The sequence below is a fragment of the Pelobates fuscus genome, chromosome 9, assembly GCF_036172605.1.
Source record: "Pelobates fuscus isolate aPelFus1 chromosome 9, aPelFus1.pri, whole genome shotgun sequence".
NCBI lineage: Eukaryota > Metazoa > Chordata > Amphibia > Anura > Pelobatidae > Pelobates > Pelobates fuscus.
Genome location: NC_086325.1, coordinates 168,129,037 through 168,146,278, shown reverse-complemented (window position 1 = coordinate 168,146,278; position 17,242 = coordinate 168,129,037). Strand labels below are relative to the sequence as shown.

Sequence of the window (17,242 nt, the reverse complement as noted above, 5' to 3'; positions counted from 1 at the left end):
CAATGTCACATTATGTATGTAGGTAAAACCTTCAGACCGTTCAAGAAACGCATTCTTGAACATATAAATTCCATAAAAACAGCCAGACACATAGAAACATCGGTCTCCAGGCATGTGAGAACCTTTCACAATGGGGACCCAAAAGTCCTCAGATTCCAAGGCATCGAACTAATTAAACAGGACCAGAGGAAAGGCAATTGGGACCAACGTCTAAGGAGACGTGAATGTTATTGGATTTATCGCCTCAAAACCCTGTCCCCCAAAGGTCTCAATGAGGGTTTCCCATACTCCCCATTTATCTAGAAGTCTTCCTAAATATAATTTTTAGTGCACTTGTAAATAGCCTCTTTATTCATTTTTTCTTAGTTACTTGTATATATATATTTTTTGAGAGATTTTTATCACTATATTGCACTTCATTATGTTTTTTAACAGAGGGACATTTAACCGTCCCTATAATTGCCGCCCATTAAAAAATTCTTCTCCCTGTACTCTCTGCCCCTCTATTATGTTCTTAATCCCGATAGAGGGCTCATCATTGGACAGAGACAACTGTCCACTAACAAGGACGTTTTTCACTATTACTATTTGCTGAGTTTTAAGGATACTCTACCTTAAACACAATAAATCAATCTTAATGCTACTCTCCACTTTTCATAACATAGTGGCTACTTCATATCGAACAAAAAAGTTTGGTCGCTTTAATTATAGGTCGATGTAGATATTTTCATTTAGATCACGCCACTTTTAGCATTAAGATTCATTATTATTATTATATCCATATTTCAAATAAGTGCTAACGTCCTTTCTCACTTTCTGAATCTCAGTGGCCACTTTAGATCAATATAATAGTTCATTATTTAACTATATATCTGTAGATACAATGTTACACAGAGTTTATGGTCCAATAAATACGGACATAATTGTAACAACACAGTACGACCAACGATGCCTCGGACAGCTTTAAACTTTAGAAGGCTGGTTTCCACACAAGGGACCTCCAGCCTGTCAATCATCTGATGTAACTGAACTTAACTCCACCCCTATCGAGTCTAATTGAACATAGCGTGACGTCATTGATGACGAAGCGAAGAACCTCTTCATGATTGGCTAATAGCGATTTAAATAACGGGATCTTCTGGGCGGCAATTCTGGTCCCTGACGAAGGAGTTGCTTACTCCGAAACGCGCGTCGGATCTGACCTGGGGGGGTTCCCGAGTCACAGCACTTGGACACTGCACTAAGCACCACTCACGATGCACTGAGGGAATCCTCCCTTCTTCTGTTCACATTTTTGTTATGATTTTCTTCTAATTTTCGTTTTCTCAGAATTACTCTCTCTGGAGTTCAACTCCGTACGATAGGTTAACAGCATTTAGTTTAATGACCTAGTATAGAACACCCACGAAGGTGTTTATTAGCAGAAGCATGGGAAATAGAAATAGTTTAGGAGACTATTTATTGTTATTTTCATGATATTTTGACTTGCCGTCAGTCTCTACTTTGACTCAGCTGTCTCCCTTTGTCTATTTAGACACTTGCTACTTTGTCTATTGCTCTGCTATTTTTAAGTTTCGGTTTAACATCCTTCAAGACTCTGTACTGTGTATATATCGAGTCTTTTATCTCGTAACTGATTTATCACACAGAGATTTTTTAAGGAATAACGCTGTTTAGGGGACCTATAACCCCCTTGGTAATAGCACTTAGAACAATGGATTCGCTTTTCATACCAAGGGTAAACATTATAGGTAATTAGAGGAACCAGAGAGCTTTCCTATTGATACACAGTTGCTACAGTATCTCTTTTTCTTTAATAGATTAATAAAGTCTGTATGTCTCTCAGTGGATTTAGAGATACTCCTTATGCACTGTATCTATCATATTTAGCATCTCTCCGTTATTTATCCCCATTTCCCTGTCCACTGGACTCCAGATTCTAAGATTTATGTGGTACAACATCTATGTGCACTTATATTTGTATCGTTACCAGCGGGCTTGGTAGTTTCCCCCTCTTTTTTAAGGGGTAACATCCGAGCATTCTGTGTGTGTTTTTCCATTTATACAATTAAAGGGTTCATGCCCAATTGGGTGGAGCTGGTACCACCCATTCTGACCAATTTTTTTTTTTTTTTTCCCCTAGTCATAGATTTGACGTTTTGTGAATCTGTAGACTAAGGAGAAAATATATCTCTTCTTTTCATATTCAGTGTAATAACAATCCCTTCCTCCCAAGAACTAGACGATACATAGCTTGGAGGTCAACTGAGGTTTTAATCACAGGTCACAGCATTTATACAGTTCCCCATATACAGGGTTTCCAAAGTGCCCTTGCAAGGGTTTTACAATAGTGGACTACATGGGAAACTTGAGTTACAGGACTATTTCCCAGCATACATTGTTACACTGGAGAGATGAGTGATAAGAATACTGTATATTGATAATCACTCGATCTCTCCATACAGCCCAAGTTACAGTTTCACATTAAATTCTACAACTTAAAAAGTATTAGAGTAAATTAACCGAATGACCTCTCGTTGAATAACTGGGATCTGAGCGCACCATCTGGGGAAATACCGCTCAGATCCCTGCACATTCAGACGAACGCCATTCGAATGACCAGATTTCACGAACTACCATTGTAACAGTGAAATACATTGAGAGTGTTAATATACCGAAATAATTATTGTCCCAAACGGTCTGGAAGTCCAGCGGTGTTCGGTAAGTCGAGTAGCCAATTTTAGTTCCAGGCACTCGACGACCAAACCCCGCTGTGCTTTCGTGAACAAATATGGCCGCCACCATGTGTTCGGTATACGAACGGCGGCCACCGACGAATCCCATTAATCAACTGGCGATACATTGTTGCAGTAGTTAATGGGAGACACACGACCCCCGTTGTGTGGTCTCCCATTCGGCAGTTTGTTGGTTTCACGAACAGTGTTTGAAAATTACTGTTCGTGGAACTTCAAGCGTAACGCTGGCGGCGTTCGCATGCTGCAAGCACACACATGCTCTGTACCTATACTGGTAATATAAGGGGAAATAAACTAAAAATTCAACATTTCACACACATACATTTCTTAAGTGGCTAGTTTTGCCACAGAGAGGAAGAGTGAGAGAGTGTGAGGGAGAGGGGGAGAGAGTGTGAGGGAGAGGGGGAGAGAGTGTGAGGGAGAGGGGGAGAGAGTGTGAGGGAGAGGGGGAGAGTGTGTGAGGGAGAGGGGGAGAGAGAGGGAGAGGGGGAGAGAGAGTGAGGGAGAGGGGGAGAGAGAGTGAGGGAGAGGGAGAGGGGGAGAGAGAGTGAGGGAGAGGGGGAGAGAGAGTGAGGGAGTGAGGGAGAGAGAGTGAGGGAGAGGGGGAGAGAGAGTGAGGGAGAGGGAGTGAGGGAGAGGGGGAGAGAGAGTGAGAGGGAGTGAGGGAGAGGGGGAGAGAGAGTGAGGGGGAGTGTGAGGGAGAGGGAGTGAGGGAGAGGGGGAGAGAGAGTGAGGGGGAGTGTGAGGGAGAGGGAGTGAGGGGGAGTGTGAGGGAGAGGGGGAGTGTGAGGGAGAGGGGGAGAGAGAGGGAGTGAGTGAGGGAGAGAGAGAGAGTGAGGGAGAGAGGGGGAGAGGGAGAGAGAGGGGGGAGAGTGAGAGTGTGTGAGGGAGGGGGAGAGGAAGGGAGGGAGTGTGGTAGAGAATGAAAGGGAGTTATTATATTTATATAGCGCCAACAAATTCCGTAGTGCTGTACAATGGGTGGACGAACAGACATGTAGTTGTAACCAGACAAGTTGGACACACAGGAACAGAGGGGTTGAGCTTACATGCTAGAGGAATTGGGTATGATGACACAAAAGGTAAGGCTAGTATTAGGGAAGTAGATTGGTAGAATAGTGTTCAATGAAGACTTGGTGTGAGGTTTTGGAGCCATTAACAGTTTAATTGATACGCTTTTGTGAAGAAGTGGGTTTTTAATGATTTTTTGAAGGAGTGGAGACTGGGTGAGTGTCTAACGGAGGAGGGAAGCGAGTTCCACAGGAACGGTGCAGCCCTCGAGAAATCTTGAAGGCGAGCATCAGAGGTGGGAGTACGGACAGAAGATAGACGTAAGTCTTCAGCAGATCGTATGGGCCTAGACGGGACATACTTGTGTATAAGGGAGGATAGATCGGTAGGAGCAGCATTATGTAGAGATTTGAAAGCAAGAACCAGAATTTTATATTGAGCCCTATGCCAATGCAGTGTCAGGATTACAAGTTGATCCAGCACACAGTAACGTATAACGTATAAGGATAACGTATAACCGGACCTTAAAATGGCCGGACTTAACATCTCCAAGAATAGTCAAAATACTTGCCGAGGTCAGGAACACAGAATCAGACACAACGACGGCCTTTGACCCCAAAAGCAATTACCAGGTTTCCAGGTGCATGATTGCTGCTCAGCACAAACCCTCCAGTGGATCTGATTGGCCATTGTAATGTCTGCTCGGTGACGTAATGACAGCGGGATTAATGGCTGCTCGGTGACTTAATGACAGCGGGATTAATGGCTGCTCGGTGACGTAATGACAGCGGGATTAATGACTGCTCGGTGACGTAATGACAGTGGGATTAATGGCTGCTCGTGACGTAATGACAGCAAGATTAATGGCTGCTCGGTGACTTAATGACAGCGGGATTAATGGCTGCTCGGTGACGTAATGACAGCGGGATTAATGGCTGCTCGGTGACGTAATGACAGCGGGATTAATGGCTGCTCGGTGACGTATGACAGCGGGATTAATGGCTGCTCGGTGACGTAATGACAGTGGGATTAATGGCTGCTCGGTGACGTAATGACAGTGGGATTAATGGCTGATCGGTGATGTAATGACAGCGGGATTAATGGCTGCTCGGTGACGTAATGACAGTGGGATTAATGGCTGCTCGGTGATTTAATGACAGCGGGATTAATGGCTGCTCGGTGACGTAATGACAGAGGGATTAATGGCTGCTCGGTGACGTAATGGCAGCGGGATTAATGGCTGCTCGGTGACGTAATGACAGTGGGATTAATGACTGCTCGGTGACGTAAAGGCAGCGGGATTAATGGCTGCTCGGTGACGTAATGACAGCGGGATTAATGGCTGCTCGGTGATTTAATGACAGCGGGATTAATGGCTGCTCGGTGACGTAATGACAGTGGGATTAATGACTGCTCGGTGACGTAATGACAGTGGGATTAATGGCTGCTCGTGACGTAATGACAGCAAGATTAATGGCTGCTCGGTGACTTAATGACAGCGGGATTAATGGCTGCTCGGTGACGTAATGACAGTGGGATTAATGGCTGCTCGGTGACGTAATGACAGTGGGATTAATGGCTGCTCGGTGACGTAATGACAGTGGGATTAATGGCTGCTCGGTGATTTAATGACAGCTGGATTAATGGCTGCTCGGTGACGTAATGACAGTGGGATTAATGGCTGCTCGGTGACGTAATGACAGTGGGATTAATGGCTGCTCGGTGACGTAATGACAGTGGGATTAATGGCTGCTCGGTGATTTAATGACAGCTGGATTAATGGCTGCTCGGTGACGTAATGACAGTGGGATTAATGACTGCTCGGTGACGTAATGGCAGCGGGATTAATGGCTGCTCGGTGACGTAATGACAGCGGGATTAATGGCTGCTCGGTGATTTAATGACAGCGGGATTAATGGCTGCTCGGTGACGTAATGACAGTGGGATTGACTGCTCGGTGACGTAATGACAGCGGGATTAATGGCTGCTCGGTGATTTAATGACAGCGGGATTAATGGCTGCTCGGTGACGTAATGACAGCGGGATTAATGGCTGCTCGGTGACGTAATGACAGCGGGATTAATGGCTGCTCGGTGACGTAATGACAGCGGGATTAATGGCTGCTCGGTGACGTAATGACAGCGGGATTAATGGCTGCTCGGTGACGTAATGACAGCGGGATTAATGGCTGCTTGGTGACGTAATGACAGCGGGATTAATGGCTGCTCGGTGACGTAATGACAGCGGGATTAATGGCTGCTCGGTGACGTAATGACAGTGGGATTAATGGCTGCTCGGTGACGTAATGACAGTGGGATTAATGGCTGCTCGGTGATGTAATGACAGCGGGATTAATGGCTGCTCGGTGACGTAATGACAGCGGGATTAATGGCTGCTTGGTGACGTAATGACAGCGGGATTAATTACTGCTCGGTGAAGTAATAACCGTGGGATAAATGGCTGCCCGGTGACAGATTATGTTAATGGCATAAATGGCTGCCCGGTGACAGATTATGTTAATGGCATAAATGGCTGCTTGGTGGCCACTGTAACCTGGATCAGTATGTTCATTCATCTTCTTACATGAAAGAAATTACCCCATATTGCTATACAGCTATGAGAGAAGTTTTACAAGTTTTGGTCAGGTGAAACATGACTGTGGCCTGAGATGCACACATTTAGTGTTAACTGATATTGTCAAAGATTTTAACAGAATACTACAGCCCCAGGGCGTACTTGAAAATCAGCCACTAGAGGAGCTCCCCGCTGCAATGACCGAGTAAATCTCAGGTGTTGTGGCCCACATTGATTCATTACCTTCCTATGGGCCCACCGTGCATGGATATCAAGTCCCCAATGCTTCTCTATGGCAAGCATTGGATTGGTCTATCACCAGAGGAGCCATGTCTCCTGCATGACATCGCTGGAGGAGGGGAGGTGAGCTGGAAAAAATGGTAAATTCCTCTATTTTATTCTTTTTATGGCACAGATGATGTACCACTATACCTAGGGAGAGGGACACTAAAGCATTAGGAATCCAGGTTTGTGTTCCTTTAAGGCAGATGAGCAGGGAGGTTCTGGCATATAATGTATGGAGTGTGAGTGCTGATTGATCTCACTTAGAGGAGGGTGTAAAACCAGACACAGATTGTACTCTCACATCACGGCATTATATATTCTGTTATCTGTTCTGTGGGAAGGTGCAAGGGGATTTGGATTTTATTCTGTTAATGATTGAATTGTATACTTTGTTGCTGCAGCTGAAATTGCCGGGGGCGTATTAATGTACCAGGTTTAAATTTAATCCATAGATGGAAGAGCGAAATATCCTGATTCTGTTCGGGAGTCAGACAGGAACTGCCGAAGACGTGGCGGAGCGAATCTGCAGAGCGGCGAAGAGGCGGCACTTTATTTGCCGAATGGAATCTCTGGACAGCTACAGTGTGGTGAGTGACAGCGAAAGATCACGCTGGAGGCAACCACCATATATCGAAGCAGAGGAGGCCAAACCAGTACATATCATGTAATTTCCTGATCTTAGGAACCCTATAGCGTTAGACATGCAAGTGTGTTTTCTTAACAGTATAGTGCCCTGTTAACGGTTTGGGTTCCCTGCCCCCCTTATCGGAAAGCAATGGGAGGCTAGTGCTCATTTGCGACAAAACGCCACACTGCGCCAGTCCGATGCTTTGTATGAGACCATCTGATAGACATGGCAGAGTTTTACTTGGCTTATTCTGCGGAAGCGCCTCCAGTGGCTGTCTGTGTGATTACATATTAACCCTGCAATGTAAATATTCCTGCAGAATGGCAATGGTTAAATCGAGGGGAACATGGCACCCAGACCACATCATTGAGATCCAACTTTGACATGAAGTGGTTTGGGTGCCCGTAGAGTCCCTTTAATGTCAGGATGCGATGAATGCTTTACCCTAATTATTGTCACCAATGGATTCAATGTAACCAAGCTGTAATGTTTGATTTAAAAGGGACGTATTCAGTTAAGTGGCATCTGTGGAGAATTGAGAAGAGGATTTTATGCCAAACGCTGGGTAGTAGTTGAGGTTGGACATATTTTCCAGTTTGTATATTTTGACTAAAAATGTACCATTTCCATGTAAATTCTCCCCCAACCCTGCTTAGTGAATAAAGCCTTAAAGGCACAGTCCAGATCCCTATGGCACTTTTATCTATTAATTCATTTATTTTTATTTGTGTGGAAGGGGGAGTGGAAGCACCTGGCATATAGCGTAGTGAAGGAATAAGCCAAATGTTAAAGGGAGACTATAAGCGTCAAAACAACAAATTTATCTTGATGAAGCAGTGTTGGTGTATAGAACATGCCCCTGCAGCCTCACTGCTCAATTCTCTGCCATTTAGGAGTTAAATCACTTTGTTTACACAGCCCTATTCACAACTCCCTGACTGCTTTTTTTCATTTTCAATCAGATGTTAACTTGCTTTAAAAATCTTTATCTCCAGCTCTGTAAATTGAACTTTAATCATACACAGGAGGCTCCTGCAAGGTCTAGAAGGCTATTAAGAGAGTAACAGATACAACATTGTAAATTATACAGATTTTGCAATAAAGGAAGTGTAAACATTAGATGACTCTTTACAGGAAGTGTTTAGGAAGACTGTGAAAGTCACGTGCACGTAGGTGTGACTAGGGCTGTATAAACAAAGTGATTTAACTCCTAAATGGCAGAGAATTGAGCATTGAGACTGCAGGGGCATGATCTATACACCAAAGTGCTAATATTATTTTGTTGCTTATAGTGTCCCTTTTAAAACAAAATATTGCTTCATTTAATGTTGCAGTGTGTCCCTTACTTTATTACTAATTTAAACATTGAAACAAATAGTCTGATGCATTAATTATTTCCCTGACCAGATACAGAACTTATACTGAAAATGTAAAGCCGATTATGCCCAATATTTAATATTACTGTTTTCCATTTTCAGTATGAGTTCTGTTATTTACTAGAATATTATCATGCTGGGCAGAGGCAGTTTATACTCCAACTCATCAAGGTTAGATTTTTTTTTTTAAACTTCTTAATTGCCTGAAATGATTGTCACTCCTTTCAACTTTAACTTTAAAATATAGCCCCCTGACAAGCAGTGGAATTGGAAAGTCGTCTTAGAAAAGTAATTTTCAGATTTCGAGCTCATGTGCAGATATTGGGATGTAATCCTTCTCTTCCTATAAGAGCTGCACTTTCTGACTGTCCAAGTGTTCACTTTCAGATGGTCAGTGTACGGTGTTAAATGCAGAAATTCCTGCTTTCACCAGCACGGTTTATCTGTAGCTGAGATGTCTCGTCTGTCTACCTAACCAGGGGAACAGCACATGGAAACACTGTGTGACCTGCAGCTGATAAATTGTGTCTCAATTATTTTCTCTTGCAGGTAAACCTTATAAACGAGCCGCTAGTTGTTTTTGTCTGCGCAACCACAGGACAAGGGGACCCTCCAGACAATATGAAGGTAGATTTGATCATCTGCAGTAGCCTATTTAAGGAGAATAACGACGCTTGAGGGAGAATGGGAACTAAAGGTTATCGGGGGAAAACTCACCTCTATTCCATAGTAATCTACCACTCCCATGGTCCTGAGCCAGGACAGTGCTTTGCACATGGGTTACTAGTTTACTGCCTTAATCCCACCCTGCAGTGTGCCTTTAAAGAGGAATTGGCCATAGATCTCATCCTTCTCACAACCAAAAGCTGCTGAAAGATTTCCTGGGGTGGAGCAGGCCGTGCTAAAACACACTTACATTCTAAGCAGGGTATACTTACCAACCCAGCCAGCTTCGCAAGCGCATACAGAGAATCATGGGACGTTTGAAATCCGCTTAAGATGCCAGGAGATGCCAGCACACCTTTGCAATTAGTACAAATCAACATAAAAAAAACAGAGGCAGTTAAATCATAGCTCATCTGATATGTAACTTTAATTAATGGTTAGAATTGAACAGACCATTCCTGTTTAAGAACATTTGAAGCAACACACATTGTCCATTGGTTGAATAAACATTCAGCTCATACTGCCACCTAATGGTTGGTGGCGAGAATAACAGCTACACATACTAATTATACGACCTCCCGCACAATTTAAAATCTTCCCCAAGCCTAAAGTCCTTTAAGAGATCCCTCTCTACATACCTCAAAACAGAATGCACCTGTCATGGTTGATTATATGTTTCCTACCTGTTCTATGTTACATTCTGTATATATTGTGTATTAATATTGTTTTTGTATTTTATTGTACCCTAATTGTAACAATGCAATGATTTGTGGACCCAGGACATACTTGAAAACGAGAGAAATTTCAATGTATCTTTCCTGGTAAAATATTTTATAAATAAATAAATATACCTTTGGAAAAACAACAATTATTTCTTTAGCACCAACCTATTCCGCAGCGCTGTACAATAGATAAACCAAGACAAACATGTTTTACATACAGAAACAGTAGGTGATGAGGGCCTGGCCTAACGAACTTACAATTTATCCGTCATGCAAACATGGAATAGTATCACTTTATGGGAAATAATATATAATCTATGACCTAAATGTGTTGTTTTATTAGATAAGATGAACACTTAGTGTTTAAGTTAACCCCTTAACGCCGTTACGGCGTTCTATGCCGTCGCGGCTTTAAAGGGCTTTAATGGCATAGAACGCCGTAACATCTTGCAGCCCCTGGAGGTCTGGCGTACTCACCTCCGCCGCGATCCTCTTCTGGAGGGCTGCCTGACAGCCCAGGCAGCCCTGCTCCGGCAAGTGAGGCCCCCGGGGGCCATGTGATCGCTCTCAAAGAGCGATCACATGGCCCCCTATAGCTGGCTGTGGATCTGCCAGCAGGGGGACTGTCTAAAATATCAGACAGTCCCCCTGCTGGTAGGTAGTGTAAAAAAAAAATATTAAACATATTATAAAATAAATTAAATGCATTTTTATATATATAATATGTTTATATATTATATATATACATATATATATATGTAACGTCATACGTAATGTATTTTAATATTAATATTAGTATATATATTAGTATTAAAATACACTTAGAATGACATTACATATATATAATATACATATATTATATATATAATAGATATATACACATATATTATATATATATATATATATATATATATATATATATATATATATATATACATACGTATAATTACAATAATAAATAAATAAAATATTGAAACAAAATTTCAAATAAATTATATATTCATATGTAATTTCATTCTAACTGTATTTTGTTATTAATATATATATATATATATATATTGGTAACAAAATACACTTAGAATGACATTCTATATATATCTATCTATATATAAAATACAAATAACCGCAAATATATATATAGAGATAAATACATATAATTACATAAAAGATTACATAAGTATACACGTAGAATTTAAATACCTATAAATGCATATATATTAAAATTCTACGTGTATATTTAAGTAATTTTTTTAACATAATTATGTCATTTGATTAATAAAATTTGATTGACATTCCTGACAATACAGGGAGAAAGTGCAGAGAATTTAATTCGCAAGCACTATATTTGACCCTGTAACTCTCCAAGACATCATAAAATCTGTACATAGGGGGTACTGTTTTACTCGGGAGACTTCGCTGAACTCAAATATTAGTGTTTAAAACTGGTAAATCGTATTACAACGATTATATTTTAAGTAAAAGTTACGTTTTTTGCATTTTTTACAAACAAACTGCACTTTTATGGACTATATTATTGTTGTAATATGTTTTACTGTTTTAAAACACTAATATTTGTGTTTAGTGAAGTCTCCCGAGAATAACAGTACCCCCCATGTACAGGTTTTATGGTGTTTTGGAAAGTTAGAGAGTCACATATAAGGCTTGCATTTCATTTTTTTCACATTGAAATTTGCCAGATTAGTTATGTTGCCTTTGAGACCGTATGGTAGCCCAGGAATAAGAATTACCCCCATGATGGCATACCATTTGCAAAAGTAGACAACCCAAGGTATTGAAAATGGGGTATGTCCAGTCATTTTTAGTAGCCACTGAGTCACAAACACTAGCCAAATATTAGTTTTTTTCGTTTTTTTCACACAAAAACAAATATGAACGCTAACTTTGGCCAGTGTTTGTGACTAAGTGGCTACTAAAAAAGACTAAACATACCCCACGTTCAATACCTTGGGTTGTCTACTTTTTCAAATGGTATGCCATTATGGGGGTAATTCTCATTCCTGGGCTACCACACCGTCTCAAAGGTAACATTACTAGTATGGCAAATTTCAATTTGAAAATGGAACGTTCTATATTTGACCCTGTAACTTTCCAAAACACCATAAAACCTGTTAATGGGGGGTACTGTTGTACTCGTGAGCCATCGCTGAATACAAATATGTGCATTTTTTGCAGTAAAACCGAACAGTATTATGACATTTACAGCTAAAATGTGAGGCGGAACTACAATTTTTTTTTAAAATGTAAAATTTCTCACAGTTTTTTTAGTTTTATTCATAATAAATTATGTTTCATATATAAATATTTGATATGAAATGAAAGCCCTGTTTCTCCTGAACAAAATGAGTGTGGGTGCATTTAATATGAAAGAGGTGAATTACGGTTGGACAGACATATAGCGCAAATTCCAGTTTTTGTTTACGTTTTGTTTTGATCAGAACATGTACTATTGACTCCGTACTGAAGGGGTTAAATTATATATTTATTTAATGTTTCATTTTAGAATTTTTGGAGATTTATTTTTAGGAAGAATCTACCCCAGAACTCCTTGTGTCGGATGGATTATGCTGTGCTAGGACTTGGCGATTCCTCGTACCCAAAGTAAGACATTAATATTAACTGACGGCCAATTACTTCAGCATATGTGGCTGTTAATTTGTGGAATACACTGAGCCGGGTGGTTACAGTGTAACATGTGGCTGTTCTATATGTGGCAGATATTGAGCCGGGTGGTTACAGTGTAACATGTGGCTGTTCTATACGTGGCAGATATTGAGCCAGGTGGTTACAGTGTAACATGTGGCTGTTCTACACGTGGCAGATATTGAGCCTGGTGGTTACAGTGGAACCTGTGACTGTTCTATACGTGGCAGATATTGAGTCTGGCGGTTACAGTGTAATGTGACTGTTCAATATGTGGCAGACACTAAACCTGGTAGTTACAGTGTAATATGTGGCTGTTCTATACGTGGCAGATATTGAGCCTGGCGGTTACATTGTAACATGTGGCTGTTCTACACGTGGCAGATATTGAGCCGGGTGGTTACAGTGTAACATGTGGCTGTTCTACACGTGGCAGATATTGAGTCTGGCGGTTACAGTGCAACCTGTGGCTGTTCTACACGTGGCAGATATTGAGTCTGGCGGTTACAGTGTAACCTGTGACTGTTCTATACGTGGCAGATATTGAGCCTGGTGGTTACAGTGTAACATGTGGCTGTTCTATATGTGGCAGATATTGAGTCTGGCGGTTACAGTGTAACCTGTGACTGTTCTATACGTGGCAGATATTGAGCCGGGTGGTTACAGTGTAACCTGTGGCTGTTCTACACGTGGCAGATATTGGGCCTGGCGGTTACAGTCTAACATGTGGCTGTTCTACACGTGGCAGATATTGAGCCTGGCGGTTACAGTGTAACATGTGACTGTTCTACACGTGGCAGATATTGGGCCTGGCGGTTACAGTGTAACATGTGGCTGTTCTACACGTGGCAGATATTGAGCCTGGTGGTTACAGTGTAACATGTGGCTGTTCTATATGTGGCAGATATTGAGTCTGGCGGTTACAGTGTAACCTGTGACTGTTCTATACGTGGCAGATATTGAGCCGGGTGGTTACAGTGTAACCTGTGGCTGTTCTACACGTGGCAGATATTGGGCCTGGCGGATACAGTCTAACATGTGGCTGTTCTACACGTGGCAGATATTGAGCCTGGCGGTTACAGTGTAACATGTGACTGTTCTACACGTGGCAGATATTGGGCCTGGCGGTTACAGTGTAACATGTGGCTGTTCTACACGTGGCAGATATTGAGCCTGGCGGTTACAGTGTAACATGTGGCTGTTCTATACGTGGCAGGTATTGAGTCTGGTGGTTACAGTGTAACATGTGGCTGTTCTACACGTGGCAGATATTGAGCCGGGTGGTTACAGTGTAACATGTGGCTGTTCTACACGTGGCAGATATTGAGCCGGGTGGTTACAGTGTAACATGTGGCTGTTCTACACGTGGCAGATATTGAGCCTGGCGGTTACAGTGTAACCTGTGGCTGTTCTACACGTGGCAGATATTGAGCCTGGTGGTTACAGTGTAACATGTGGCTGTTCTATACGTGGCAGATATTGAGCCTGGCGGTTACAGTGTAACATGTGGCTGTTCTACACGTGGCAGATATTGAGTCTGGCGGTTACAGTGTAACATGTGGCTGTTCTATACGTGGCAGATATTGAGCCTGGCGGTTACAGTGTAACATGTGGCTGTTCTATACGTGGCAGATATTGAGCCTGGCGGTTACAGTGTAACATGTGGCTGTTCTACACGTGGCAGATATTGAGTCTGTCGGTTACACTGTAACATGTGGCTGTTCTACACGTGGCAGATATTGAGCCTGGTGGTTACAGTGTAACATGTGGCTGTTCTACACGTGGCAGATATTGAGTCTGGCGGTTACAGTGTAACCTGTGGCTGTTCTACACGTGGCAGATATTGAGCCTGGCGGTTACAGTGTAACCTGTGGCTGTTCTATATGTGGCAGATATTGAGCCTGGCGGTTACAGTGTAACATGTGGCTGTTCTACACGTGGCAGATATTGAGTCTGGCGGTTACACTGTAACATGTGGCTGTTCTACACGTGGCAGATATTGAGCCTGGTGGTTACAGTGTAACATGTGGCTGTTCTACACGTGGCAGATATTGAGTCTGGCGGTTACAGTGTAATATGTGGCTGTTCTACACGTGGCAGATATTGAGCCTGGTGGTTACAGTGTAACATGTGGCTGTTCTACACGTGGCAGATATTGAGCCTGGCCGTTACAGTGTAACCTGTGGCTGTTCTACACGTGGCAGATATTGAGCCTGGCCGTTACAGTGTAATATGTGGCTGTTCTACACGTGGCAGATATTGGGCCTGGCGATTACAGTGTAACATGTGGCTGTTCTACACGTGGCAGATATTGAGCCTGGCGGTTACAGTGTAACATGTGGCTGTTCTATACGTGGCAGGTATTGAGTCTGGCGGTTACAGTGTAACATGTGGCTGTTCTATACGTGGCAGATATTGAGCCTGGCGGTTACAGTGTAACATGTGGCTGTTCTACACGTGGCAGATATTGAGTCTGGCGGTTACAGTGTAACATGTGGCTGTTCTATACGTGGCAGATATTGAGCCTGGCGGTTACAGTGCAACCTGTGGCTGTTCTATATGTGGCAGATATTGAGCCTGGTGGTTACATTGTAACCTGTGGCTGTTCTACACGTGGCAGATATTGAGCCTGGCGGTTACAGTGTAACATGTGGCTGTTCTACACGTGGCAGATATTGAGCCTGGCGGTTACAGTGTAACCTGTGGCTGTTCTACACGTGGCAGATATTGAGCCTGGTGGTTACAGTGTAACATGTGGCTGTTCTATACGTGGCAGATATTGAGCCTGGCGGTTACAGTGTAACATGTGGCTGTTCTACACGTGGCAGATATTGAGTCTGGCGGTTACACTGTAACATGTGGCTGTTCTACACGTGGCAGATATTGAGTCTGGCGGTTACAGTGTAACCTGTGGCTGTTCTACACGTGGCAGATATTGAGCCTGGTGGTTACAGTGTAACATGTGGCTGTTCTATACGTGGCAGATATTGAGCCTGGCGGTTACAGTGTAACATGTGGCTGTTCTACACGTGGCAGATATTGAGTCTGGCGGTTACACTGTAACATGTGGCTGTTCTACACGTGGCAGATATTGAGCCTGGTGGTTACAGTGTAACATGTGGCTGTTCTACACGTGGCAGATATTGAGTCTGGCGGTTACAGTGTAACCTGTGGCTGTTCTACACGTGGCAGATATTGAGCCTGGTGGTTACAGTGTAACATGTGGCTGTTCTATACGTGGCAGATATTGAGCCTGGCGGTTACAGTGTAACATGTGGCTGTTCTACACGTGGCAGATATTGAGTCTGGCGGTTACACTGTAACATGTGGCTGTTCTACACGTGGCAGATATTGAGTCTGGCGGTTACAGTGTAACATGTGGCTGTTCTATACGTGGCAGATATTGAGCCTGGCGGTTACAGTGTAACATGTGGCTGTTCTATACGTGGCAGATATTGAGCCTGGCGGTTACAGTGTAACATGTGGCTGTTCTACACGTGGCAGATATTGAGTCTGGCGGTTACACTGTAACATGTGGCTGTTCTACACGTGGCAGATATTGAGCCTGGTGGTTACAGTGTAACATGTGGCTGTTCTACACGTGGCAGATATTGAGTCTGGCGGTTACAGTGTAACCTGTGGCTGTTCTACACGTGGCAGATATTGAGCCTGGCGGTTACAGTGTAACCTGTGGCTGTTCTATATGTGGCAGATATTGAGCCTGGCGGTTACAGTGTAACATGTGGCTGTTCTACACGTGGCAGATATTGAGTCTGGCGGTTACACTGTAACATGTGGCTGTTCTACACGTGGCAGATATTGAGCCTGGTGGTTACAGTGTAACATGTGGCTGTTCTACACGTGGCAGATATTGAGTCTGGCGGTTACAGTGTAATATGTGGCTGTTCTACACGTGGCAGATATTGAGCCTGGTGGTTACAGTGTAACATGTGGCTGTTCTACACGTGGCAGATATTGAGCCTGGCCGTTATAGTGTAACCTGTGGCTGTTCTACACGTGGCAGATATTGAGCCTGGCCGTTACAGTGTAATATGTGGCTGTTCTACACGTGGCAGATATTGGGCCTGGCGATTACAGTGTAACATGTGGCTGTTCTACACGTGGCAGATATTGAGCCTGGCGGTTACAGTGTAACATGTGGCTGTTCTATACGTGGCAGGTATTGAGTCTGGCGGTTACAGTGTAACATGTGGCTGTTCTATACGTGGCAGATATTGAGCCTGGCGGTTACAGTGTAACATGTGGCTGTTCTACACGTGGCAGATATTGAGTCTGGCGGTTACAGTGTAACATGTGGCTGTTCTATACGTGGCAGATATTGAGCCTGGCGGTTACAGTGTAACCTGTGGCTGTTCTATATGTGGCAGATATTGAGCCTGGTGGTTACATTGTAACCTGTGGCTGTTCTACACGTGGCAGATATTGAGCCTGGCGGTTACAGTGTAACCTGTGGCTGTTCTACACGTGGCAGATATTGAGCCTGGTGGTTACAGTGTAACCTGTGGCTGTTCTACACGTGGCAGATATTGAGCCTGGCGGTTA

General features: G+C 43.1%; 1 protein-coding gene across 3 annotated transcripts in view; it reads left to right on the top strand.

Annotated features, from left to right (window-relative positions):
• The window catches only part of NDOR1 (NADPH dependent diflavin oxidoreductase 1), a 50,198-nt gene that overhangs the window by 4,738 nt on the left and 28,218 nt on the right, over positions 1-17,242 (top strand). For 2 of the 3 annotated variants that reach the window (XM_063433045.1, XM_063433047.1), the window contains exons 2-4: positions 7,079-7,213; positions 9,180-9,257; positions 12,540-12,637. In XM_063433045.1, the coding sequence (XP_063289115.1) occupies positions 7,079-7,213; positions 9,180-9,257; positions 12,540-12,637 (311 nt within the window). Of the gene's footprint in view, positions 1-4,025; positions 4,063-7,078; positions 7,214-9,179; positions 9,258-12,539; positions 12,638-17,242 lie in introns of those variants that run through there. The other variant, XM_063433046.1, reaches the window with a different exon arrangement.